The 26,007-nt window shown below is 42.2% G+C and overlaps 2 protein-coding genes and 1 long non-coding RNA gene across 9 annotated transcripts in view; 2 read left to right on the forward strand and 1 right to left on the reverse strand.

The window, feature by feature from the left end:
- Positions 1–6,919, forward strand: part of RABGEF1 (RAB guanine nucleotide exchange factor 1) — a 25,697-nt gene extending 18,778 nt beyond the window's left edge. For all 6 annotated transcript variants that reach the window (XM_075440550.1, XM_075440551.1, XM_075440552.1 and 3 more), the window contains 5 exons: positions 470–551; positions 1,316–1,448; positions 1,858–1,949; positions 2,313–2,569; positions 3,585–6,919. In XM_075440550.1, coding sequence (XP_075296665.1) covers positions 470–551; positions 1,316–1,448; positions 1,858–1,949; positions 2,313–2,569; positions 3,585–3,983 — 963 coding nt within the window. In that variant the 3' untranslated portion in view covers positions 3,984–6,919. The remainder of the gene's footprint in view (positions 1–469; positions 552–1,315; positions 1,449–1,857; positions 1,950–2,312; positions 2,570–3,584) is intronic.
- On the reverse strand, positions 3,299–8,771 carry LOC142363783 (uncharacterized). Its single transcript, XR_012765952.1, has 3 exons — positions 8,564–8,771; positions 7,566–7,625; positions 3,299–3,399 (listed from the first exon to the last, which is right to left on the reverse strand). It is a non-coding gene; the product is annotated as an uncharacterized LOC142363783 (long non-coding RNA).
- On the forward strand, positions 7,893–25,698 carry TMEM248 (transmembrane protein 248). 2 transcript variants are annotated; one of them, XM_075440557.1, is made up of 7 exons: positions 7,893–8,112; positions 17,681–17,855; positions 18,533–18,818; positions 20,075–20,225; positions 21,325–21,508; positions 21,974–22,117; positions 22,917–25,698. In XM_075440557.1, exons 2-7 carry the CDS (start codon positions 17,697–17,699, stop codon positions 22,935–22,937), a joined length of 945 nt encoding a protein of 314 aa, XP_075296672.1. In that variant the 5' UTR covers positions 7,893–8,112; positions 17,681–17,696; the 3' UTR covers positions 22,938–25,698. The 2 variants fall into 2 exon arrangements, with proteins under 2 accessions (XP_075296672.1, XP_075296673.1); XM_075440558.1 differs by lacking the exon at positions 7,893–8,112 and adding an exon at positions 8,345–8,455.
- The last annotated feature ends 309 nt before the right edge of the window (positions 25,699–26,007 follow it).

The following is a 26,007-nucleotide window of genomic DNA, read 5'->3' on the forward strand; positions in this document are numbered from 1 at the left end:
AGTAACATTATGAGTGTATTTCATAGTAACTTTATCATTAGAAGTGTTTACTGTATAGATATTCTTTCAAATCTGTTATTTATGTTCTTGGGTTTTTGGTATACTGTTTATCATCTTTTAAATTGTTACAGAGACAAAATTGGGAGCAAGCATTCTGCTTAAGTCTGCATTATTTTGTCACCGTTACTCAGGGATGTGTCTGGGGAAAATGGCATTGGACCTGTCCAGTTCCATTGCTAATACACATCTGTTCAGCAAATAAACATAAGCCTTTCACTTGTTAAGGTGCCAGTGTGTCTTGGTTTCTCATATTTTTTAATACAATTCAGCCAATATAAACACCTCTGTGATATATTTGCATTCTCAGACTGTTACTGCAGCTGGACACTTTTCTTAAACAAAAACAAACCTTCAGAGGCATGAACTGCCATTTCTTCCACATGCACATTTATTCAGTGTTCTGTTACAGGACTTAAGTATTGAGGAGCAATCTGAATGTGCCCAGGACTTCTATCAAAATGTAGCAGAGAAATTACAGACACGTTGGAAAGGTACCATGTTCCTCTTCCTCATGTCTTACTGCTGAAAAAGTAATGTTTTGAGGATAAAACCGCTTGCATTTTAAAGTAAAAATGAAACATTCCTAACTAGCTGTCAGAAACACTGTTAACAAATTCTAGTACCATAGTTAGAACTATTCCCGGCAGCACCAGTTCTAGGAAGTTTTGAAGTCTAAGTTATTTGGTTTTACAGGTTTTTCTTAAATGCTCAATTAAATGTGGTTCAGTTGTTTTCATTTCTTGCTTTAAATTCAATACTATTTGTTTAAAACTGAGGTTGAATGCGTAGCCTCAACCCAATCAACAGGCTGTAAGCCTTAATGTTACCCAGAAAGTCAGTGAGAGGGTAGTGTTGCTGTGCCTGGTGTGGAAGTGGCACAGCTTAAACATATCCAGAGATTTTTTTAGACATAAACAGGAACAGAGGACTTGGAAGATCTCACTGGATTTATTCTCAAAGACTGTATTTTCAAGAAATATTCTTGTAAACTACGAGCAGCTGAACCTAATTTGTGTGTTGAATGTGCTTCATTGTGAACCTATGCATGTGCTTACTTTGGCATGTCACAGTGGTGTTCTCGCCGTTGTATTTTTACTTCTGCTGTAGAGAATGAAAATACTCCAAGTATATCCATTCTTTATTAATTCAGGTTGGCTCAAGTCAGTAGTACTGATCTGGCGATATTAGGACCAATCTTCAAAACAGCCACGGAATACTTTATTTACTGTATTGGGGTGGGATTTGTACCTTTCAGTGCCCCCTGAAAAAGTGGAGAAAGCAATGGATCAGATTGAAAAATACATTATGACTCGACAGTATAAATATGTCTTTTGCCCTGAAACAACTGATGATGAGAAGAAAGATCTCGCTGTCCAAAAGAGAATCAGGTAAATCTTTGAAAGAAAAACATTTGAGTAATCTGCAGTCCTGTGAATGAGCTCTGAATCAAACATGTTAAAAATGTTTTGCTGTACATACAAAAATGGCAAGCTTTTTAACTGGAAAGAGTTAAAACCACTTTATTTAAGAAACAGAAAGGACTAAATAGAGTGAATGATGAAAGCTACTATGTTAGGAAAACTAATTGGTGTGCTTTTGTTAATTCACAGCAAAAAAAGAAAATATTTTTTATGGAAATAAATTACTTCAGTGGAATAAACTAGCTTATAACTGGACTAGTGCCTCATTTACACAAAGCACTCCTTGTGCCTTGAATTCAAGAAGTAGCTGGTTTCAAACACCTGAGTGTGTGTTAAATGTGCTTCAGAACATCTTTAACGGTTTTTCTTGTTATAGGGCTTTGCACTGGGTAACTCCACAGATGCTGTGTGTTCCTGTCAATGAAGAAATTCCAGAAGTCTCTGATATGGTTGTAAAAGCAATTACAGGTTTGTGAACAATGAAGTTTACATTTACAGCTTAAAATTTCATATCTCTTGTTCACTGAGATTATTTTCTGCTGTCATCAGAAGGGAGTCCAGGCTTTTAGATTTGCAGTAGTCTCTGTGGTATTAGACTATCATCTGTGAAGCGGAAATCATTTTTCTATCACAGGAGTGACAGGCTTACCCGATCTGTTTGAAATGCTTGGACTGAACCAAGAGAACGTTGAACAAACAGATAATTCCATGGAACAGCAAGCACCACAGATAAAAATAAATGCAGTTTTAGTATTGTCCAGTGAGTGTCCTACTCATTCAGGTGTCTGACTAATATGGCTTTAATGATTTGAGAACTTTTTTATCTTACAGATATTATTGAAATGGATTCAAAGCGTGTGCCTCGTGATAAATTAGCATGCATCACCAAGTGCAGCAAGCATATATTTAATGCTATTAAAATCACAAAAAATGAACCAGCTTCTGCTGATGACTTTCTTCCAACACTTATATACATTGTTTTGAAGGGAAACCCACCCCGCCTGCAGTCTAACATCCAGTATATAACACGCTTCTGTAATCCAAGCAGGTTAATGACAGGAGAAGACGGCTACTATTTTACCAATCTGGTAAGTGCAGGAGTAGTGTTGACATCTCGTACAACAAGATGGTCTTTGATTTGGATGTCAGAATTTCCAGTAAAGGCGGACACAGCCTAACATAGAAGGAAAATTAAAACTAATTTTCGAATAGTGGTTGAGGTTCCTTAGAGTACGGCAAGCTCTTTTGCTTTGTATCTCCTCTCTCTTCATTCTCAGCTTTCCACACCAAGCAGTGCTTTGCTTTCTGTATAATATTAAACTCTTTATTTGAACAGTCTGATGCTAAGACTTGGGTATGTTCTTATTCTATAAGGCGATAAGTGTTTTCAGTTCCTAACATCCCGAGTTTGGACTGTGCAGATGTTATGGATGCAAAGTTGCCCATTTAAGCCCGTTAGTTTATCTCTCGAAGGGCCTGCAGAACTAGGCCATTCATGTGTGGAGGTAAACAGGCTTTTCAAAGCTTCTGCAGGTGACTTTTATTTGTGTGCTTGTTTATATTAAAGGGAATTATGAACTTGGCTTCTTTGCATTTCATTGTAAAGCAATTCTCAAAAATACGTAGTTGAATGAAATACTTGGAATGTTAAAAGGTCCTTGCAGTAGGAGAAGAGCATCCACAAGGTAAAATGGGCATTTGACATCCCTTCCTTCGGAAAATTAACAGAGAGCATAGCAGATCTCTGCTGATCAGATTATTAAACATTAATATACTGCTCCTGTGTAGTTGTCATGTTTTCTGTTCTCTGACCTCCAAAATGCAGTGACCCTGAGGTTTGTAGTGTAGATTATTCAGTGAGTCCATACTGTTCAGCTGAAGTGGTGTTCTCCTTTATTGTTTTCGACTTCTTCACACTCTGGGGAGAGGAGAGAAGCATGTGAACTGAGTGATACAGTTAACTTCTGGAAAAGCTCTTTAGGAGCAATCTGAGACATTAAATAAAATAATCAGTTACTGGTCTAACGGCAGATTTAAAAAAATAGAACGCGTAAGTTCCAGTCTGTAGCTTGCAATGATACTCGTGCTCTGCTTTGTTTGTAGTGCTGTGCTGTGGCCTTCATTGAAAAACTGGATGCTCAGTCCTTAAATCTAAGCCAAGAAGATTTTGATCGCTTTATGACGGGTCAGACGTCCCCGAAGAAGCAAGAATCTGACAGTTTTTCACCTGATGTGTGCCTCGGTGTTAAGCAAATGTATAAAAACTTAGACCTTCTGTCTCAATTGAATGAGAGACAGGAAAGAATTGTCAGTGAAGCCAAGAAGCTTGAGAAAGACCTAATAGATTGGACTGATGGAATCACAAAGGAGGTCCAAGATATTGTTGAGAAATACCCTTTAGAAATAAAACCAAAAAATCAAGCCTTAGCAGCTATTGACTCTGAAAACGTGGAGAATGACAAGCTGCCCCCACCACTGCAGCCTCAGGTTTATGCAGGATAATTAGCAGTGTTAACTTTGAAAAGCATCATTATCCTCACCTAGTACTATCTGCTACTTGGGAAGGGGAGTAAATGTAAGGCTAAAAATCAGTTGAGCTTAAATCAGTACATTTTTAAAGGTACTTTTTTGTTGTTAAGTGTAATGAATTGTATTTATTTTAGTCAAGTAAATTTCTATTAGGCTTTTGTGGGTTTTTGAACTGAATTTAAATTTTCTACACAAAACAGTGTAATTTTTAAGCAACACTAGTCCATTGACATCTTTCCTGAAAGCTTCCTTCTAGGCATGCATTTACTTGTTTTTAATAATTAGTTTAACTTGAATTCGAGTTTGAGGAGAAACTCAAAAGGTACTAATGTTAGTCTGAATTTATTCTGTAGCTGTAAAGATGAAATATATATTGTAAAATATGTAAAATTGTAAATAGATTTAAAATCTAATGTCTCAACTGTGCATGACATCTTGTCTCTTGAGTGAAAATGATATGAAATGTTCATTTTGGCACCTTTCAATTAAATCATGTTGCAGTATAAAGGCAAGTACATTGTTAATGTTTCAGTAAGCTAGATGGTATAACTGATGAGTTACAGAGAGAGAGGATATTGTTGTGATGATTTGAAAACTGGGCATCTCAAAAACTGCTCTGTAAAAAGAAAAAAGTGCCATTTAAAATATGACATTTTTTCATGTAAACGTTATCTCTGCTTTATCAGTATGCCTGATAGCCTTCAGTGGTGCACATCAGTGCTGATACTACTGTTGAGCCAGGCTTCAAAAATAGGAAGAAATATTTGCATTAAAAATTGCATAATGTGGAACAAAAAGGGAGGGGGGGAAGGACATGGTGCAAGATTTGCTCCAAAAGTGGCTTTCTTTTCTGGCATTGCCTCGTGGTTTCCATCAGTCTTGATTGCTTTTTTGACAGTCCTGGTAGAGAAGTAAGTTCATATAATTGGAGGCTGCTTTTTTGAAGAAGCATGAGCCATTGCTCTGAGCAGAAAAGCGGACTTTATTTTCACAAAACATCAATCTTCTGATCCTTAGCGACCCTCTGTAGCAAAGGGAGTTACCATGCTAAAGCGTTGAACATCAAGGTAAATACGGCTTTATGTCACCAAAAGTTAAAATCGGTGTATTTCAATTTAAGAATAGTAGCTCACTCTGCAAAAAGTAACCTCTTGAAATATAACTTTTTTATGCCAGTGAAACATTTTATATATTTTAAATATCTTCCAGTTAATCCAGTCTGCCATGATTTGTTTGTGTACCTGAGATATCTCAACATAAAGCTACTTAGCTTGAACTGTTTTTAAGCAATGTTAAATTCTTACCCCCAAGGAGGAAAGTACCTACCTCTTTATTATGTTCCACTGCTTTAAAAACACTGCTATTTTAAATTTGCACTGCAATAATTTCAGACCACAACTGTGATTTGTCCCTTTTTGTCAAATGTATTTATTTAGCCTTATGAACTATGCATTCCTAGCGTTTCAGAGAGAGCCAGTTTCCCCGAACTCCACTGCTGAGGTGAAGTAATGAGCTAATTGGAGATCACAAGAAATTAGGTTATTTAATATATCCATGTGTCACTGCGCCCACATTGCTTAATCTGACCCGTGCTTGCAGTAAATAATACTGTAAAGTCTTTATTTTCTTTATAAACACTAGGTGCTAATTTTGATATCAGGTACACAGGTTTTCCTGAGGGGAGGGGAAAAATGCGCAAACTCTCAGCTGTTGTGTAAATTGCCATGTTTAAATAAAAGTGCATACGTTATGGCCTTGGTAATGAGTTCCTAAGGATGTCGTCACTGGGTTTTGTTACACTGTTAATGATTAATGTGAATATAATTGTGACCGTTTCTTCATTCCCTGTGTTTTGGGAGACACAATTCTTAGCCATTCAAGTGCAAGTCTAGGTAACAATGTCTTTTTTTCATTGTAGAAGGATCATTGTAGTTATTAAGTACTTAAGAACGACTTGCTGGTGCATTTGTAGTAAAGTATCTCTTATTCATATGCCATCTTGTTATCAAGCCACTAAAGTGGGTGTTTTCAGCAAACAAATCCTCCGGAATCCCCCTTAAGGCAGGTAAGAAGGATTTCCATACCCCCTCTAACAGTTAGCTAGCAGGAGTGATTTGCTCCTAGCCGTAGTGTCGCCTGGGTAGGAACAACGCTGGGAGCAGCTCTCGCAGGCACTGGCATTGTAGTTGGATATGCTCTACGACTTTGTCTGTGTCTTACTACGCAAATGACCTGTCTGTAGGTAAAACAGGTGAATAGTTTTTTGCCTTACTTAAAAGTAAGGTAGTTCAGTTGCCGTAGTAATAACTGCAGAGTATTTTTCAATGTTTAAAAATTCAGACTGGGAAACCATCACGCACAGGGCGCTGTGAGAAGCAGCTGGCTGGGCTGGGAAGATGCCGCGTCAGTTCTGGGCTCAGTGTGAGCTGGTGAACGCTGTGTAAGCAGGACCCGACTGGCTTGGCACTGGGCATCACTGCGGTGCGGGGGTGCTCTGGTCTCACAGGCAAGTTTGGGGTGAGAGTCAGTGAGAGACCCCAGCGACGCAGGAAGTTGTGAAATGGTATCTATGAGCAAGTTACTTGTGAACCAGAGAGTTTAATTGAAATACTGTCTTACGGTGAATTGGAATACAGGCTGCTGTGCTCGGGTGACAGTCACAGTATCAGAAAGTTGGTTTTTTCAACAGCTGAGTACTAGTTCAGTAGTACTGAAAATGAAGACTGCAGCTCCTTACTAGGAATCGGAACTTACGTTGTAAATTACTTCTCTGCATGTGAACTCCCTGCTTATTTTGCTGTAGTAAAGAAGATATTTTACTGGAAGTACTGCTTAATTAAACTGTACGACATCTTTGGTTTCACATAACTGAATTATGAAATTAAATTGATTCTTCTACCCGGTTACCACCACTGTTTACAAAGTCTCTGGTGTATATTCTCATGTGGCTGGATGTCTCGTGCTTGAAGCAGGGAGGCACAGATAGATGCTGGTACATACAGCTAGTGCTATTTAAGGGCAATTTGGAAAAAAGGGGTTAAGAGTGTTGCGGGGAGAAGCGGCAGTGTTCTGTCTGATAAAAGGACTGAACCTTGGAGGCTTGTACGCTATAGGGACTGCGACAGGGCAAACCAGTTAGCTACTTCCTCTGGGCATCCAGTAGATTAATGTGTCCTTTTCCTTTATCCACAGCCACCATCCTTCTGTCAGAGACGTGTACAGAACGGCTCTATACGTTTTTAATTGTCTGCGAGGCTTGCCAGATGTGCATTGGCAGTGCTACCTCCTGCCTTCCGCAGGCCTCGGTCATGAAGAGTTGTTAACGAAGGGCACTAATTCAGCGCTGTCCTTGGACACCTTCGAAGGCAGGGTGACTTCTGACCCTTCTCCGCTCCAGCGAAGGGCTGTAGCTTTACCTTCCCAAAGCACCACCGCCCTTCCCGCTGCTTCTGGCCGCTTTCCCTCCAGCTGGGCCCAGGGCTGCAGCTGCCCTTGCTCTGCCATGGCCTGAGGGGCTGCGGGAGCTTGGGGGGGCGGGGGGGGGTATCTTCTTACCTTCCCCTCCAGCGTGCCCCTTCCCTCTGGGCCCTTCACACAGGGGAGCTGGGCTCTGTCCTGTTTAAAAATAGGTTTTGATAGTTTCTAGTGGAAAAGGGGGTGGGTGAAGAGCGTCAGGAAACGGCGGCAGCACCTTGCAGGGCCTGAGGCCAGCAGGAGCGGCGGTACCAGAGGAGCCCCGCTCGGCCCTCCCCGGCGCTCCGGGCCCGCCGGGCCCCGCCCGCCGCTGGCTCCTCCCGCGGGCGGGGGCCGGGCCGCGCCTCGTCGCCGCCGCCGCACCAATCTTGTCCCCGCCGCGCCACCGTCTGCGCGGCCGGCCGGGGTGAGAGGTCACGGCTGCGTCCCCGGAAGCAGCGGGCGGCGGCGGAGGAGGCGGGTGTCCGGGCAGCGGCAGCGGCCTCCCCCTCCCTCCCCGCGCCCCGTCAGGGCAGGAGGATGGTGCAGAGCCCTCCCACACAGCAGCCCCGCCGCCTCTGAGCCCCGCCGCCGCCTCCGGGCCTCCACCCACCCGGCCCGGGGGCCTCTTCCCCCGCCTCGGGCGCCGGTAAGATGGGGACGGGGGCGGCTCTGGCGGCGGGGGCACCGCCGGGGTCCGGCAGGCGGGAGCGGGCCGCTGCGGTGCCCCGGTGGCGGTTGGGTGAGGGTGGGAGCCCCGTTACCGGGCGAGGCGGGCGCGTCCCCGCCCGGCCGCCGCCCTCCGCCGGGCCGGGCCTCCCGGCAGCGCGCCCGGAGCTCCGCGGTGCGGGCTGCTCCCGCCTCGGCCTCGCTTTTACCTCACAATTCCATGGCTTTTCTGTAAAAAACGCTGTTTTTTAAAAAAAGAAAAGCTTGTTAGCTTGAACTTTGTATGTGCGGCATCGTACCGGGAAAAACAAAGAATAATTTCGGTAAGACTAAAAATATTTCCATTTTAAAATAGCTTCTGATAGCGGTTCCTTGTCGTTTTTTGCTCTTTGCTACATATCTATATTTTATCTCCTTTTGCTTTAACTTACATCTAAGGCTGTCGCGATGTTTGTAATAATAAATTCCTCTGGTGCGTCTCGCCTGGAACATGGCTGCGGGGTTCCTGGCGTGAAGTTGGAGCCGTCTGTCGCGACAGCGGCTGCCGGCGCCCGGGGAGCCTTTCTGCCGGCGCCCGGGGAGCCTTTCTGCCGGCGAGGGAAGGGGCAGGGTGCAGGTTACAGCACTGCCTGGGTGCTCCCCCCCCTTCCCTTTGTTTGCCTTTTCAGGGCTGGGCTTTTCTGGGGAAATTCATTTGCATGATTAGCTCTGGCGGTGTAATTAGACGGGTAAATTTACCCTGTTAGACAAACCTCCGGTCTAGGTAAGAATTCAGGAAGGATTGCTCTCCGCGTCCTCGTCGAACTTTGGAGAAGTTTTGCAGCTGGAAGTCTGTCAGGAGAGGAAACCCTGTCGTGGCTGTCCGGTGCGGTTAAATAGATAATGCGTTTTTATAAACGCTGGAGTTCTAGGAAACTGCTTGCTGTAGGTGACCCTGTTTCGGCAGGGGGTTGGACTGGGTGACCCACAGAGTCCCTTCCAACCCCGAACATGCTGTGATTCTGTGAAATGCTTCCTAATCCTGCTGCTTCTAGGCTGGAGGTACAGAATGGTTCTAGGTTCGTCTAGTGAGCTCCTGCCGCTTCCACCCGCCTGCCTTCCCCCGGTCTCGATCGAGGTGCTGGGCAGCAGGGACCAAGGCTTCTGTGGGCACACGGGGCAGAGACAGCGCGGCACGGCGCCTGAGGGACTGAACGCTCTTTGACCCCGGGTTCAGCCCCGTCAAAGAGGATTTAAGACCTCGGTGGCTTTGTTACTTCCCGTGGTTTGAGGAGTGGCTCGGGGCCGGTGGAATGCAATTCTGCTTTTCCACTTGAAAGACAAGAACTTGAAATGCCGCCCGACAAGATAAAACAGTGTGCTCTGTCAGCAAGAGGAGCATCTGAGGGCATGGACAAACAGACCTCGGACAAACAGTCCCCGGTGTCATTTGTGTGAGCCGGATGCACCCGGCAAGAGGCAGGAGACTGGCACGTCCGTCGCTCCCGGACGGGTGGCGTAACCCGGGAGAGCAGCTCCCCCTGAAACACTCCCTGACAGTGTTCCCGCAGAGGTGTGAGCTGTGATCACCTTGCTATTTTTATTAAAGAGCGTAAGTTCTTTAGAAATGAAGCTATTTCCTCAGACGAGCCCTAAACTATTCATGAAACTCGGTGGTGTCAGAGTTTTGTTGCTTTTCCCAAATCTTCCCTTGCCAAAAGCGTGTCTGTGTTGGCAGTTCCATTTTTTCTGAGGGCCGTTCTGACCTGCGAATAAAGCTGGTTTCCAGGACTTAAAACTCCTGAGTTTTGTTTTGTAGGGAAACTTGGTGTGCCCTGGCGTGTCGGACTTGTTAATTATCTGTCTGTAAATTGGAGACTGTGCTTACCTTGGTGAGTTTGGGCTAAACAAATTAAAGTCCTATTTTTCTTGACCAGTGGGGATGAAGTATACAGACATGGCAATATTATTGCCATATCCTAGATATTTCAGTTATTGCCCAAGTCCCTTATTTCAGTTGCTTTTGCTGCTGTTTTTCTCTTTCACCAGTGGCTGCTGGCTGTTTCCCTACTTCTCTTACACAGCCAGTGTTACCTTCCTTCTGCATCCAGAACTCTTGTTTTGCCATTCCCACTAAAGCTGCCGTTTCCTCCACTTGTCAGTCATTTTCTGCTTGTGATTCAAGCTGTGTATCCCGTCTGCGCCTCCGTCGCCTCACAGTTCTCATTAGAAGCAACAGTTCTCATTACGAGCAGTGTGAAGAGCCTTTTTCTGGCATTTTTCTGCACTTACTCTGCTGAATTCTGTACTGCGTTCCTACATGGGTAGCCTTAATGAAGTCAACGATTAACCTTCTGAAGTTGGTCACTAAACCAGTTTCTGATTATTAAACCGTTACTGAGGCTTTGCATACTTCTCGAGTAAAGCCTTGCTGTGACCTGCGTTTGTCTGGCTGTTGGCAGCATGGTGTACGCAGAGTTTGATTTCTCGTGGAGCTTCGACAGATCCTATAAAATTCCACCACTTTACTTTTGCCTTCCTCGCCCAGGTTCTCACACTGATCAGCAGTAACCAGAACAGCATTTTTAAAATACAACTTCAAAGCCCTTAATTCTGATATTGTATGTTTTACTGTCATCTGTTGTGATCTAGATTGTGGTAGGTCATGCTGTAAGTCACGACTTTGACTTGCAGAAGTTGGAAGGTGTGAAAAATGCCGAAGCCAGTCCTCTTGCATATGAAAGTGTACTCTTTCCCATGGCACAGGCTCACTTGGCAAACAGGGCTGCCTTTTTAAAGTTTGGCAGCAAAATGTCTATTTTCAACCAGAGGTTTGGTTTATTTTTATTTTACAGCTGGGTATATTGTAAATTGTGTTTTTCACTTTTGACAGAAGTCAGAATTTGGAGTTCATTGAACCAGTGAAAAAAGGCTTTCCTTGCATCATTTGTATTTCCTGGCTTATAACTTTTCTACCTTTTTCTGATTCTTCATTTCTTTAAAAACTATTAGCATTTAAAAAAAGTATTTGGAACTTGTTTGCATTTGTCTGTTTCTGCATTAATTTCTCTTTAGGTGGTAAATGAAAATCAACTTTTCTGTGCCAGGAGCATGAGCTGGCACATTGCTCAGGTGCTTGCATTAAATCCAACACAGTCATTTTGTAATGTGTTTGTTGGGAAGGACTGTTAAGTATCTGGAGACTTCACGTACATAGATTAAATAACATCTGATCCACAAATTTTGCTTTTCATTTTTTAACTCATCTTCTTTTTATTGTAAGTCTTCTGTCTTTAACAAGAGTTATAGTCAGGAACTTCAGTGCTTGAAATTCAGTATCAGTTTGATCCTGTAGATTTTCTATAACTCTTTAACAAATTACTTCCTTTCCTTGGCTTTGTTTTATGAGTAGAACCGAAATGTTTGCTGTTTCTGTAGCTCTTGGGGATGCTGAAACGCTTAATTATGCTTTGAAAAGTGTTTTGGGAGGTGAAAAGAAACATTTCGTGCACGTATGAAGCATTTTGCTTTGTTCTGTTCTTGCAAGTCCCCAGGCTCTCAGGCTCTTGTCAATAAGCTGTTTCCTGACTGACTCGGTTATCAGAGTTACAGGAGGAAAGAATCTTGTTTTCAACAGGTGGTGTTCTCACTCTCGTCCTGTGCTGTACGGTGTCTGCTGTCTCTGCTCTTCACATGTGCAAAGGGCCAGGCCGCTTTCCTTGCTCCCTTTCTGCTTCCAGACTTTAGGAGAAAGCTGTGGGGTTTTTTATCAGTAAACACATTTATAGGATCAAATAGCTCAGAGAACTGTGATGAGCCACTGACGGGTTTGAGCTGATTCGCCCTTCTCTCCCGCTTGGGTGCTTTCCCCTGGCGCAGTCGTGAGGGAGGAGAGCATCTGTGCACATCTGGCTGCTCGGTTGTATTTGGCCGCAGTGCACTGTAGGGTCCCAGGTGAGGTTTTCAGCAACTTTCTTCCTCTGCAGGTCCTCATTGCTGCTCTTTCCCTGCTCTGTGAACAAGACTGATGGCTTCGCTATGAGCCTGTTTACTTTGTTTTATTTTGTCAACACTGAAGGTCAGGAGGAGGGGAAGTGGATCAGCTGGACAGAAAAAGTGCTCTGCTCTGGAGGATTCCCATCCCGTCGTGCCTCTGGGAGTCAGCCCTGCCTCCCCTTCTGCTGCTGAGAGAGGTTTTAGGCTGTACAATTTCATCCCGCGGGGTCTTGATATGCTTCCTGAAAAGACGAACTGAAACAGCTGCAGATTCTGGCACCTCCTTTTTTCCATAGATATCGGTATGGTAGTCTTCCTATTAGATTAGTAGGAAGATGCTTTTTTTTTCCCAACATAATGTTACGTTGTGAAATTGCGACAAAGATGTAAAGAACCAATTTGTTGATTAGCTTTCCCCAATTCCTGAAAGAAACTGAGTGTAAAAGCTGTGCTAGTTCATGTAGTAGAAATGAATAGTTCATGTCAGGGCATAAACGGGCAGCCTTCTGGTGAGTTTAGAAACTTCTGTTTAATTTTAATTTTTCTCCTGTTTTCTGTCCCTTAAAAGAAAGGAGGGGGAGCTAATAATTGCTGCTGCTCTGAGAACCAGAAGAGGCTTCATTCTCAGTTGTGAGATCAACTGAGGCTACTTTCACTAGATCTGTTCAATAGGCTGGCGATATTAGATTAGCGATATAGACATTCTTATTAATTAGCTTTATAAAGCTTTGACAGACCATTTTGAATATTCTGAACTTTAATAAGCAGCTTCACAGTCAACACAATTATGATCTGTTTTTCTTTACTGTTTTAGGTGTTAGACATCAAGTTTGGTTTCAAGAGAAGAAAAGAAAATTCAAGATATTTTTGGTACCTGCTACTGTTTGCTGTTCAATGAGAGGCACTTTTAGTTTGAGATCAACAGCATTTCTTTATTTGGATGTTATTTATGGATGGTTTGCTAGGAGAATCAGTTTGGTTGATTAGTGTTTATGAATGTTTTTCTGGCACGCAACATTATTTTTGCTCAAAGTGGTTAACGCTGATGTGACCTATTTCCTAACCCCCATTGTACCGCTAGTAATGGGGCGTCTTTGAAAACGTAATTGATTTATAAACTGACTGAACTGCCCAGATAGATGGAATGCTATTCTGTTCAGGCCTAGAAAACTTGCAGGGTCTTAATGGAGTGCTGTTGGGATGGGTTAGCACTGGCCTGCTGCTCTTCCACCCACAATTTTTGTCCTTAAGGTATTTCAGTGGGTTTTTAAAAATTATTTAAAATCCCCTCCTCTCCCAATGTTTTTCTCCTCTAGACTGTGACTATCTTACATGCACAACAAGAAGGGGAAATATTTGTAAGGAAGCTACGTGATTTTAAGCTTTCTGGTAGAAAGACAGTAGTCAACGTTATGGCAAGAAATGTAAAAATTATGTCGGACGTTTACTTTGATATCTTTAATTTTTTTTTTCCTTTTGGTTACTGCGATTTTACTTTTAATACCTGCTTTAGTACAGTATGCGGTTTTTTAATTGTTGTTAGGAATTCAGTTCCTTTGATATTAAAGCCCTGAAATGGGAATATAATAATTCTGCTGTGACTCATTCCAGTAACTTTTTGGTCTTTGCAATAGACTTCAAGATTTTCGTTATCTGTAATTTATTCTTGGAAAAACTTGTAGGTCTCTTGCAGAAGTTACCTTTTCTGTATTCTTATCATATACAAATAAGGGGGAATTAAAAATGTTGCTTCTTTGAGATTACTGTGTTCGATCTTGAGCTGTTGTGGAGGAAGACTCCCCTAAATTGTAGAATAATTATTTCCTTACTTTTTAGCTGGTTACCCAGGTCTGTGTTTGCCTGGAACTGTGACATATGAACTGTTGTGTATTTCCGTCCCTTATCATTGGTATCTTTTTAACTGTATTACAGAATTTCTGGGGTTTGTAGGGCCTGATTTAAGAGCACGGTATCTCTCTGGTGCTTGTCGAGTGTTTCCCGATGAGTATCATCAGCTGTAACTCTGCCTGAACGTGGCGTTTGGTCTTGACGTATACAGTTCAGTACCGAGCAGTTACTTTGGAGTTGGTGGGCAATGTTCCAGGCTGGCGGTTTTCATCGTTCCCGTTGCGCTTCAGCTGCTGGTAAGGCTGACGGTGGAGATTCGTATGGCGCAGGTATTACGAGGCTTAGCCGGGGTGGAGAGTGGCAGGCAGCAGTTGTTAGAGCCACTTTCTGAATTATTTATTTAGCTAAAAAGTGAAATCTGATCTTGCTTTCCCGACCTGCCAGCAGATAATAGCATTTGTTTCTTTTTTTAACTGTGTGAAACAGAAATAAAAGTTTAAATGATACTGTTTAGGTTACTCATTTACACAGAGGAAGTTGTTAGTTACAACTAGAGCTGGTAGAAGAATGACATTTGTGTTGTGTTTCTAACAGGTCCTAAGGAGCAGTTTACGTGTAGGGACCATTAACTGAACCCCTAAAGTTAGTGGGGATACACAGGGGACGTAATAAATGCTTATAAATACCTCAAGGGTGGGTGTCAGGAGGACAGGGCCAGACTCTTTCCAGTGGTGCCCAGTGACAGGACAAGGGGCAACGGGCACAAACTGAAGCAGAGGAAGTTCCATCTGAACATGAGGAAGAACTTCTTCCCTCTGAGGGTGACGGAGCCCTGGCCCAGGCTGCCCAGGGAGGCTGTGGAGTCTCCTTCTCTGGAGATATTCCAGACCCGCCTGGACGCGGTCCTGCGCAGCCTGCTCTGGGTGACCCTGCTTCGGCAGGGGGTTGGGCTGGGGGATCCCCAGAGGTCCCTTCCAACCCCTGCCATTCTGTGATCTGTTTCACAAGTTCTTTGATAATTACTGTTATTTAAGCGCTTTATTTCATAAAAAATTGGAAGTTCTTCGGGCAGCAGTGTGGAAACAGTTCCGATTTGCACTAACCATGTCCAATTGCTATTTTCATGTCACCTCTAGTATTGAAATCCGCAGTTGTTCCCTTTTCTCTCGCAAAATCTCAACAGCCATATTACCCTTCGGGAACTGCGGCTTGCAGCATTTTCTAATTGCTTTCAAGGCCGTTGAGTTATGGCAGCATATTAAGCAACCGGCACTTAAAAGCTGGTGATCTCTTACATAAAAATACTAGCCCAGATAGTTTTCTATGTATCCTTTTCAGTGCATCCAGTTTTATGGCTGATTTTAGACCCTGTGGTAAACAAGAATGCTAATGGAGCTGTTGGAAGCCCCTTTAAAAAGGGATCACAGTACTGTATATGCTGTGGGTGACATTCAACTTTGATTAAATGCCGTAATAAAACCTGCATCTTTGTTGTTATTTTCGAAAGGAAATTCAGAAGGGAACACTGAATACAGCTCTGCTTTTGGTTTATCTTTTGGTCTTTTTCCATCTCAATGTATGTCTCCAGTGTTTCTAGATGGAGCGTTTGGGATTTTTAACTCGGGCTCATTTAGGAAATTTTGCTGCCAGTGACAAGCCAGGAGGCAGAACATACGGGAGTCTGGATCGTACCCAGCATGATCCTTCCCAACACCAGCTCTCCCTTCCCCTCTCACTCCTGCCTTCTCCCGACACCTTCACTGGCCTGTTTGTCCGTAGCCCAGCCGGTCTTGGGCAAAGATAGAAGTTCTGGTAAGGTGCACATTTGTCATCACCTCTTCTTCCCTCTCTTCTGTCCGTCCTTTCTCCGCACTGCGCTTTTCACTCTGACACACTCTGTATTTTTGTAGAGGTGCGTGTCACCCCGTCGTTCTTGCTGATGTCAGGTTGCCAGCTTTCCTGGTCTTTACAGAGTGGATGAAAAGTGGTTGATGGTGCAAAATAGTAAGCCCAGGACATGATCCTGTGCTCTGGAGTGAGCCCTGTTTCAGCAGATTTCACCAAGGCGAGCAAGTAGGTGTGTGGGGAGGAGACAGGGAAGGTCAGCACACGCAGCTCGGTGTTGTGTTATTGCTGCAGGATCTCAGGTCTCTTCTCAGTGAGTTGAATTTTCCCCTCTCTTCTAGAGCAGTTTTGCAGGTTTTGTCCTTATTCCTTCTGTTAAGAATAACAGAAGCATTTCTGCCAGTAAACTCTCAAGTATATACAAGAAAGTTGTGATCATTGTACACTGTGGGATCTGAAAAAGACTTTGTCTGAAAGCTTGTCCTTTTCCCTCCTCTTGGTTTCTTTTAAATCAGTAGATCAGATCAAAGATTGCTCTCTCCCTCCCTTGCCCTCTTTTTCAAAACCTGTCCCACTCTGGTCCTCAGACTTACCATGGCTTCAGCCGTACCACAGGTGGATTGTGAGTGAGGTGTACTTCCAGCAGGAGTCAACGAGAATCACCCACACCTGCAAGGAGTAGAGTCCCTGGCTTAGATAAAAGTTTGCAGATCTGTGTGAATGCTGACGCATTAACCATTGCAGTGCTGAATTCTTTAAGTACTAGTCTTGAAGCTTGCCTTTTTCTGAGAATTTTGGGGATAAGCGACACACTGCTGGGAACAGTTACTGTCCTTCTAGTTTATTTGGGGTTAAAAGCCTTTTCAAACAGGTTGTAGGTAAGGCAAAGATAAGAGGTTTGCTTGAAGTTCCTTCTTTGCAGAGCTTCTGAAGTAGGTGCCGCAAGGCTGACCTTTAACACTGGGCGATTTGCTTTTTGTTGTGAGTGGAGGTGGGGAAGTCGATACAATAAACTTATTTTGTGTCTTTCTGCTCTGCAAATCAAAAGAAAATTCAGAAGGGGAATCAGACAAAATACTGTATTTTGGACAAAAATGACTGATTCAATCATACAATCATAGAAAGTTTTGGGTCGGAAGGGACCCCTAGAGGTCATCTAGTCCAACCCCCCCCGCAGCGAGCAGGGAAAATATATGTCGTCAGCACGTGTAGGGTCCTCTCTTTGTTTACAGACTCTAGCAAAAGTTCTCTAGGTCCTACAAGAATCAAATAAAGAAAGGATTCTTCCAGCATCCACCCTAATGCAGTTGTTAAGTGTTTCTGACCACAGGATTCTTGATGCAGAAGCCTAAAATGATGTAGGCTGCTTTTTGGATTCCATTTTGAAGGTCTGGTCCTTTGAGGCTGGGGATGGGGTAAAAGGGGATGTTTAAGGTTTCAGCCTCAGTTTTGAAAGTATGTGCAGGAATGTGCAAAGTTTGATCTGTGGACTGCCTTACAACTCCATCTGCACTGTAGTTTGATGAATTCAAATATTACTGGAACTAAAGTATGGCAATGTATATCCTGTCTAGGTATATGGGGAAAGAAAGAACTGGTTTTATTGCTTATCAGCAATATTTGGCTGTGCCAGAAGTTGTCCTCATTTCTTAAAATCTCTTCCTAGCTGACAATTTCAGGCGCTGAGAAGGTGAAGTCAAGCATGTTTTGATTTGTGCTTTATTTAAGGCATGTGTTCAATGGACAGTACAGAGTCATATAATTGAATCTCATTTTAGTATATGATTCCATTTTTTGTTGTCAAACTTGTGTGATCTACCAACCCCCACCCTGTAATACACACAGCCCCGTCACTCTGTTATGATATTCTTTATTTTTAGGTGAACAATCAGAATAATGTTCAACATAAACCTGTTGGAGAACCTGAAGGTTTACATCAGCAGTCGACCTCCGCTTGTGGTCTTTATGATCAGTGTAAGTGCTATGGCAATAGCTTTTCTGACACTGGGTTATTTCTTCAAAATCAAGGAGATCAAATCACCAGAAATGACAGAGGTAGGTACAAAAAGTTCCTGAGCTAAACAGTGGGAATACTAATTTGAGAAACATGCCCAAAGCTAACGACTTTGTTTTTTTCCCCAAAAAAACTCTCTCATGGGAGTGTGCAGAGTCTTACGGGAGATTGTCTTCATTTATTCTTGCCTCCAATTCCATAAGGAAAGAGGCTGTTGGTATGAAAGGTTGAATAGTCTTGTTTTGGTTTGAGGGTAAGGCCAATTCATCTGACATGGATCTTCCCTACTACCGCTTGAAGCTTTTCTTTTTCTTACTGTGTTGTGTCAGCTAGCTAGTTTGTGAAACTTCTTACCTAGCCATACTGTTCTGTCCTGAGGGAAACTCTGCTAGAAACCACTCGTGTCCTGAGCGTGGCGAGAACGGACCGAGTTAGTATATTCCCTCTGTAGTGTAAAGGCGGATGGATATTCTGCTGCTGTGCTGAGCAGTGGTCAGGTGGTGGCTGGGGTTGAATGTGTCTGACTGCTGTAAACACCTTGCCCCGTTGTTGAGATAGCCGTGGTGGTACTTGCGCTTGCTTTGTGAGCCATGCAATTTTTGTTGAACGGCTTGGAACTGCAGGCGGGATGGTACGTGTCGAGGTCTGCACTGCTCTAGAGAAGTGGCAGCCAGGAGTTAACTTGCTAATCTGGTTGAAATCTTCATATTTGTTTAAGGACTGGAATACCTTCCTCCTGAGGTTTAATGATTTGGACTTCTGTATATCTGAGAATGAAACCTTAAAGCATCTCATCAATGATACCACAACTCCAGAAAGTACTGTGACCAGCGGACAGGCGAGATCTTCGACTCAGTCTCCACAAGCTCTCGAGGACTCTGGTCCAATAAATATCTCTGTAACAATCACGTTGACGCTGGACCCACTCCGACCATTTGGTGGATATTCTCGCAATGTCACACATCTAAGTTCCACAATTTTTGGACATCAAATTGGACTCTCAGGTGTGCAAGATTTGACCTTCATAGATTTGAGTAATAACTATGTAATCAAATAAAATCTCACCGGCTTATTATTGGTGAGATAAATCTTTTGCTTAGAACATACATATATTTCCAGATTTGTTTTTGAGTATGTTCCTATATAGAGCTCTTCATTTGTTTGCCAGAAAAGCTTTTCCTTGCATTCAGAATAGGAAAGAACCTGCAGGTTTACCAAGATTAGGCTTTGCATTTTTAGATGATTAACCTAATGACAATGGAAGGTAATTTTTAAGCCAACAAAAGTCTGAGCAGCGAAAACTTCTACAGTGACTATCTTCAGTTCTCTCTCAATATATCTTCAGGTCCTTAGCTCGCATTTTGAAGGCATTCATGTACATATGTTAGAGATCAAGTAGCATGCTGTCTAAAAAATACAGTTTATCTGAAATGCATACATAAATAAGCCTTAAAATTGCAAACAGCAACCAATAAGATGGTTAAAATTTCTGTGGTGTGACGAGACTGATCTGTTATGTAGTTGCCTGGACAGCAAGTTTGGACAGGAGATTGCAGAGAATTCGTAGAAATGGATAATAGAACCTCACTGGATTTTAGTTTTTAGCCAGGGTTGCATTTTACAACAATGCCTGAAGGTGTGTCCTGAACCTCGGAGGCCTGTGAAGAGGCATTTGCCATAGCTGTAAATCTGTTTTACTGTATTCTATTTTGTTACTGCTTTAAGAGCTATCAAATGCCAAGTTCCATTTCCAGTAGCCTGGATTTATTTCAGTATGAATATATTTGCATGGAGTTAATATACGCGACTTAATCTGCAGTTCAGTATCTGCTGGCACCTTTTTGTCTACACGAGTATCTGCAATTTGAAATGTAAGCGTCAGAAAAAGCAAACGTGGAACTAAGTCTTTGGGAGGAGAAAGGCTAAAGATCTGTGATTTTACTTTCTAATAAAGTTCTCTGACCATGCGTGAATTCACTTATAAAATAGTGAGTTTTTAATTTCTGAAAGGAGCCTAATGACCCAACTGCTAGGGGCAGGAGAGATCAGAAAGACCAGCAGCTGGGGGTTTTGTGCTTTGGTTTGGTTTGTTTTTTCAACTTTGTTTTTGCTCTCTTTGTTGATGGAGATCCTGGATGACTTCAAAGGTACGGATTCAGGGTGACACTGCCATAGTCAATTGCACGTTGTCCTTATCCTAGTGATTGTTGCTCAGATACTTTTGTGAACGAAAACCAGCTTTTCCTTCTCTTTCTCAAAGGCAGAGAATCCCATGAGGAGATAAATATTACATTCACCCTGCCGGCTGCCTGGAATTCAGATGACTGCGTTCTTCATGGCCACTGTGAGCAGGTTGTGTTCACAACCTGCATGACTGTGACAGCGGCCAGCAACGTGTTTCCTGTCACAGTGTAAGTGCAGTTTCAACACTCTTTCGTAGACTGGTTACTGTGTGATTAATTCCTCCACTGGTTCTCGGAGGTTCTTACTTGCTGATGGACTTTGTTGACTGTAGAAATGAAGTACCTGCCCTCCTTCCCCCCAGTAAAAACCCTGTCTTGAGACTTCTGCTGTCTTTCAGCAACACTAGATTTTTCTGTGGATGTTTTGAACTGTAGTCCCTGCCTGCTTTTCAACGTGTTCCCTGTGACTTACACTTCACTAAGAACAAAAGAATCTGTGAATATTGAAGAAAGATACCCTATAATTTAGTTTCACTACCTTGTGAGAGCGCGAAGGCTTGACACTAAGGTTCTTATCCAGTTCCCTGCTGAGAGATCACAGAATATTAGGGGTTGGAAAGGACCTCTGTGGGTCATCTAGTCCAACCCCCCTTCTTAAGTTTTTTTTAATTCTCAGAAAAGTTTCTGTAGTGGGCTGTATAGATTTTGTTCTAGGCAGCTTTCTGAGTTATTTATAACCTTTTAAGGAAATAAGAGTTTCGTAACCAAAGTAACCAGAGTTACCTTAGTTTATCCTATTTAATCTGTTAGTCACGCTTCTGCCTCCAGTTCCGCCGAAGTTAAGGTACTGCTTAACAGTGTGCAGGCAGGCTTCCGGCTCCAGATGACAGCCGCTCACATCCACCAGCATAAGCCAAATGCTGCTTTGGTACCATACCCCAGCAGGTACAGACTTTGCATCAAAATAGTTTCCCTTTGTCTCCTCTAGACTCCCTGACACTATTCGGTATACCCTGGAGAACCACCACATAGATCCACATGACTGTGTGAAGCCTTATGAAAACCGGTGGTTTTCTACTGAAGCTGTGGGATGTTGACTTACTGGAACAGCATGCAGTTAAATTCTAATCTTAGTATAGGAATTGTATGTTTTTTTATATATTCTTTTGGTTAAGCTTTGTTTTTTGTTGTTGTTTCGGAAGGTCCAAAATAACGCTGTGTTTTATGCTGCTGTTGAGAAGGCTGTGCTTGACTCAGCTCTAAAAGTTAGCCTTACTGAACATGGCCAGTGGCAATCGGGGTGCTAATTGTTTCTGTTTCTCTGCAGTCAGCCACCACATTGTGTTCCGGAAACATACAGCAATGCTACACTTTGGTACAAGATCTTCACCACAGCAAGGGACTCTAATACAAAATATGCACAAGATTATAACCCTTTCTGGTGTTACAAAGGAGCAATCGGAAAAGTGTATCATGCTTTAAATCCCAAACTAACTGTTATAGTTCCAGATGTAAGTGCCGCAGTGTTTTTGTATGTTATGTTGAATAAATGCTTAGCTCTTGTTTAATTGAATATGGTTCTGCTCATGTCCTAAAATAGTCATATTCAGTGCTAATTTATTATGTAGTGCAAGGGCTGAGACAGAATTGGATGTGCGTTACGCCTGGTGGGCATGATGGCCTTCATGTAATCGCCGTGTGCCTCACAGCTTTTAATAACATTTATATTTTGAAATCATTTGACAAAAGACACTGCCAGTATATAGAAGAGATCCCTAGTACAGATTTTTTAACGTGAGGAACATTCTGGCTCTTTGTGTCACAATTAGGAATCGCTTTCATTACTGTGCCAGCTGCGCAAAGGGGAGAAAGTTGATTCATGAGGTAATTTCTGTGCTGATGTGATAATTATTGCTTTAATATAAAATGCCAGCTATTGGTGCATTGTCAGTAAATGGTTTTAATTCTCTCTGCAGGATGATCGCTCTCTAATAAACCTGCACCTCATGCATACCAGTTACTTTCTTTTTGTGATGGTGATTACCATGTTCTGCTATGCAGTTATTAAAGGCAGACCAAGCAAACTGAGGCAAAGCAATACAGAATTCTGCTCTGAAAAGGTGAGTCTGTGTAATAACAAAATATTGACTCTGATAAGGAACCGTATAAAACCTTCTCTTTTATGTAATACAAACTGTTTTTTCTTATCTCGGGAGGTGTAGATTTAATTCCCTTTCAGAGACGTATGTGGGTGTTTCATTGTGGACAGTACAGACGGGTGCTACAAAATACATTTGCTTTGTACATCCTCAGAGTTAGATTTCTCTCCTGCAGAAGTGGGTTGTTGCAGTTCAGTAAGTGCTGTAACACAACTCTTCTGCCACAATTCTGATCTTACTTGCACAGTTTTGTATGAAGCATCGAATAGATAGCATGGAGTAGCTTTACCTGTCTCTTATCACAGCAGACTGAAAACTTTGAGTAAAAGATGATACGTAATTCTAATGGTTGTGAATCAGAATGAAATCAAAACAACGGCAAAGCTCTTGAAACAATCATTATTCAGTACTGCTTTGGAGACCTGCACTTTGCTTGAAGGATTAAATATGAATATATTTAATTGTGAAGTAGGAAGCTAATGTTCACACCTTTTGATCTTAATATTTTGTAGTATAAGCTGTTTTGAGGTTTTTGGGTTTTTTTGGGTTTTTGGGGGGTGTTTTTTGTTCATTTTTAAAATTGATTATGCTAAGTACAAAACACCTTCAGACTTATTTTGATTTCCTTTCCAAGTTAGACTTTTCAAGGTTTCTTGAAAAAGCAAGGACAGATATGCCAGCTGCACAGAGATAAGTAATATCACTGTTACGGGATTAAGAACTTGGCTTCAATTAAATGTTTTCTTTTTCTGTTGTTTAGGTTGCTTTGTCAGAAGCGTAATCCATCCTCTCCTTTTACTGAGAATGACTGAGAACCGTGATCATTGCCTGCTGAACCCAGAATGGGTCTTAACACTCTGTGAATCCATTATCTTGCAATGTTGGTTTATTCCAACCAAAGACATTTCAAGTGCCTGTAATTGATTTGTACATATTTATAAAAGTATATTCAGAATAGGTCAGACGATGCACTTGTTCCGCATTGTAGTGCGGCCGGAAACTTTCAGTCTTTACCTGTGGACATAGCCGAATGTTTGTGTAGATATGTTTAGTGATATGGCTACATATAGTCAGAGCAAGATATTTTTGTCTAGCTGCATCTGGGCAGGTTAAGATGCCTTTGCAAGTGTCTCAAACAAACCAACAGATCTTTGTTATTGCCCAATGATATGTACAGTGTGTTTGAAACAGTATGCACCTTTGATATAATACTGCATTTCCAAAGCCACCAATCTACTACATGAATTAAATGTGTATTTGTGTGGCCTAATACTTTCTTCCATTTGCTCCTTGCTTGCAAGAAAAGATATCAACATTTTAGATTTTTTTTGAAGAAAAGAAATACATATTCACATTTTTAATAGTGCTGTATTTAGGACAAAGTTGTGCTTTTATTCATAGTAAAAAATTAAGAAGTGAAGTCCCATTTTTAAATGTTTCTTACTGAAAAGTGCTGTTTGTTTGTTTTTTTTTTTTGTTTGTTTTTTTTGTTTTTTTTTTTTTTTTTCTCCTGCATTTCATTTGGCTTACTGAATGCCAGAGAATCAGTCAGCATAGAGACTATCTGGAAAGCTTTCCACTTGGCCTCCCGTCCGCAGCCCTCAAACCAGGATTGTGCGTGTCTGCTGCAGAGCAGCTTTCTGTAAAGTTTTTTTTTCCTAGACAGTGAAACTTAGTAAGAAGATGTATTGTATTAGCAGTCTGCTGGGGCCCCGCACAGCCTTGGGCAAGCACAAATAGTGAAAGGAAAAGAAACCCCATAGACTGTTACAGAGCTTCACTTGGGGATGCTCCATCCATCTCTGAAGGGCAGCTGAAAATGAGACTTTTATTAGCTTTGTCCAATTTCCATTTAATGCTGTCCACTCCGGGGAAAATGACGACGAGAGAACTAGGGCTGTGTGGACGAAGGTCAAAGAAACCACAGAGTAAAATACACTGTTCTCTGTGTCTGTTCTTAAATCAGAGGTTTTATTCTGTGCATTTTTCTCCCTTTCCCATTCTGGCTTTCGCTGTTTCTTTCTGGCTTCTTCCCGAGTAGCCTCTGTAACTGTCAGGAGTCAGGGCTTTCCTGCAGACATTTCCACCACTGCTTTTAAGATCTCACTGGTTGCCTTAACTGACCTTTCATCTTGTCTTTCAGCTTTCTTGGCAAGTAGTATAACTAGTTTTGCATGCATACACACAAGCTTTTTTTCCCCTCCTCCTCACTCAAAACTACACAAAAGAAGAAACCCAAGTCAAAATCTCACATTCTCAATTATGCTGGCATAAGATTCTCCATTTATCACCTAGAGATGCTGTTGAATGGTACCCTCCTGGTCTGTAGGCCTCTATGTCTGGGACTTCACTAAGTTCACGAGTCTTCAGAGTGTTTGAAGCAAAATAGTCACACTTTTCTTCAAAACATGTTTCCTTTACAGAATTTCAGTTACTTAAGTGGTGTTAACTAACATGCATTTTCCTCCGGGAATGTTAAGGCAAAGCTTTAGAGATGGCCTAGTTTGAAGTCTAGGGATACAGTGAAGCTTCCAGTTTTCTCCTGATGCTGCTATGGGCTGATCCTGCTTCGCTGCAATGAATAGGTGAAGTCAAAACAGGGGGACAGCTTCTCATGAAAACTGTCCGAGCTGTTCCTAATTCACGCATACCCAGCCTCTCGCATTAATAGTGACTTCTAGAGTTGCCTACGAGGGTGGCTTGAACTGGGGACCAAAGGCAGGAATAGGAAGTGGACTGGGGTGATGTTGCAAATTCTGGAAATACCTAGAAAACACCTAACACAACATGACTCTCTTGAAAAAGCAAAGCCGAGTCCTTTCTGTTTCAGCAAATTAAAAAATCAAACTCCAGACGTTGTAACTGGAATTTGGTCTGTTGGGGAAAACAGATTTTTTTCTTTTTGATCTGGTTTTGCTGTTTGGTAATTAGAGGAGCCTGCTTTGCAGTTTATCACCCGCTGTATTGAAGCACCCAGAAATACAAAGATTGCAACCCACAAACGCAAAAGGGAAAATGTTGAAGATGTTGTATTTTTCTGGCCTTAGTTTATCCCTTTGCACCCCTGTATTGCAGCAGAGAGGTAAGGGTGTCCATCAGGTTGAAATGCTGTAATACTGAGGAATATCGGATTGTTCCTAGGTGCAATGTACAAAAGTTAAATGCAGCCAAACAGAAGAGTAAAAACTTAATATTGAAGTTCAGATCATATTGATCTTTCCTTTTTTTGTTTTCTTTTTCTTTTAACTATGACTTGAATCAGTTTTGATTCTATTTGTACGTGTTTTCTTGTTCTTAGAAAGCTGCCATTTTCTTTTGCATTTTTCTTTGGCATTACATAGAAAATCTGAGCCTTGGTTTTCAACCCTCTGCAGGTGATTGTAGGGTTAAGATGGCTTTCTTGTTTTGTTTTGTTCTTACATTTCACTTGTCTTGTTGCATGATGGTTAATAGCTGATTTGGAAATGACATTTCTCTCCTAGATTAATTTTGTGTTTGTAAGATGTGCATATTGCTTTGCAGAATAAAAAAGATGAAGTTTATCTTGTTGTCTTTATTTTTGCTGCCCAGTTGCTGTGGAGGTTTCAGAAGTCACCTATGTTATACGGACCATCGGAGGAAATTAGAAGTAAAAGTCTGCAGTAGACTGGAATTTCAGACCCTTTGTATACCTGTGGTACAGTGAGCACCTTACATGGACTTATATTTAGAGAATCATTTAGGTCTGAAAAGACTTTAAAAATCGAGTCCAACCATAAACAGAACACTGCCGAGTCCACGAAGTCTCACAGGGCAGGGAATGTCGCTGGTGCCCCTCAGGGGAAATGCAGAATTTGGGACCTAGACCCATC

The sequence above is a fragment of the Opisthocomus hoazin genome, chromosome 20 (assembly GCF_030867145.1).
Source record: "Opisthocomus hoazin isolate bOpiHoa1 chromosome 20, bOpiHoa1.hap1, whole genome shotgun sequence".
Taxonomy (NCBI): domain Eukaryota; kingdom Metazoa; phylum Chordata; class Aves; order Opisthocomiformes; family Opisthocomidae; genus Opisthocomus; species Opisthocomus hoazin.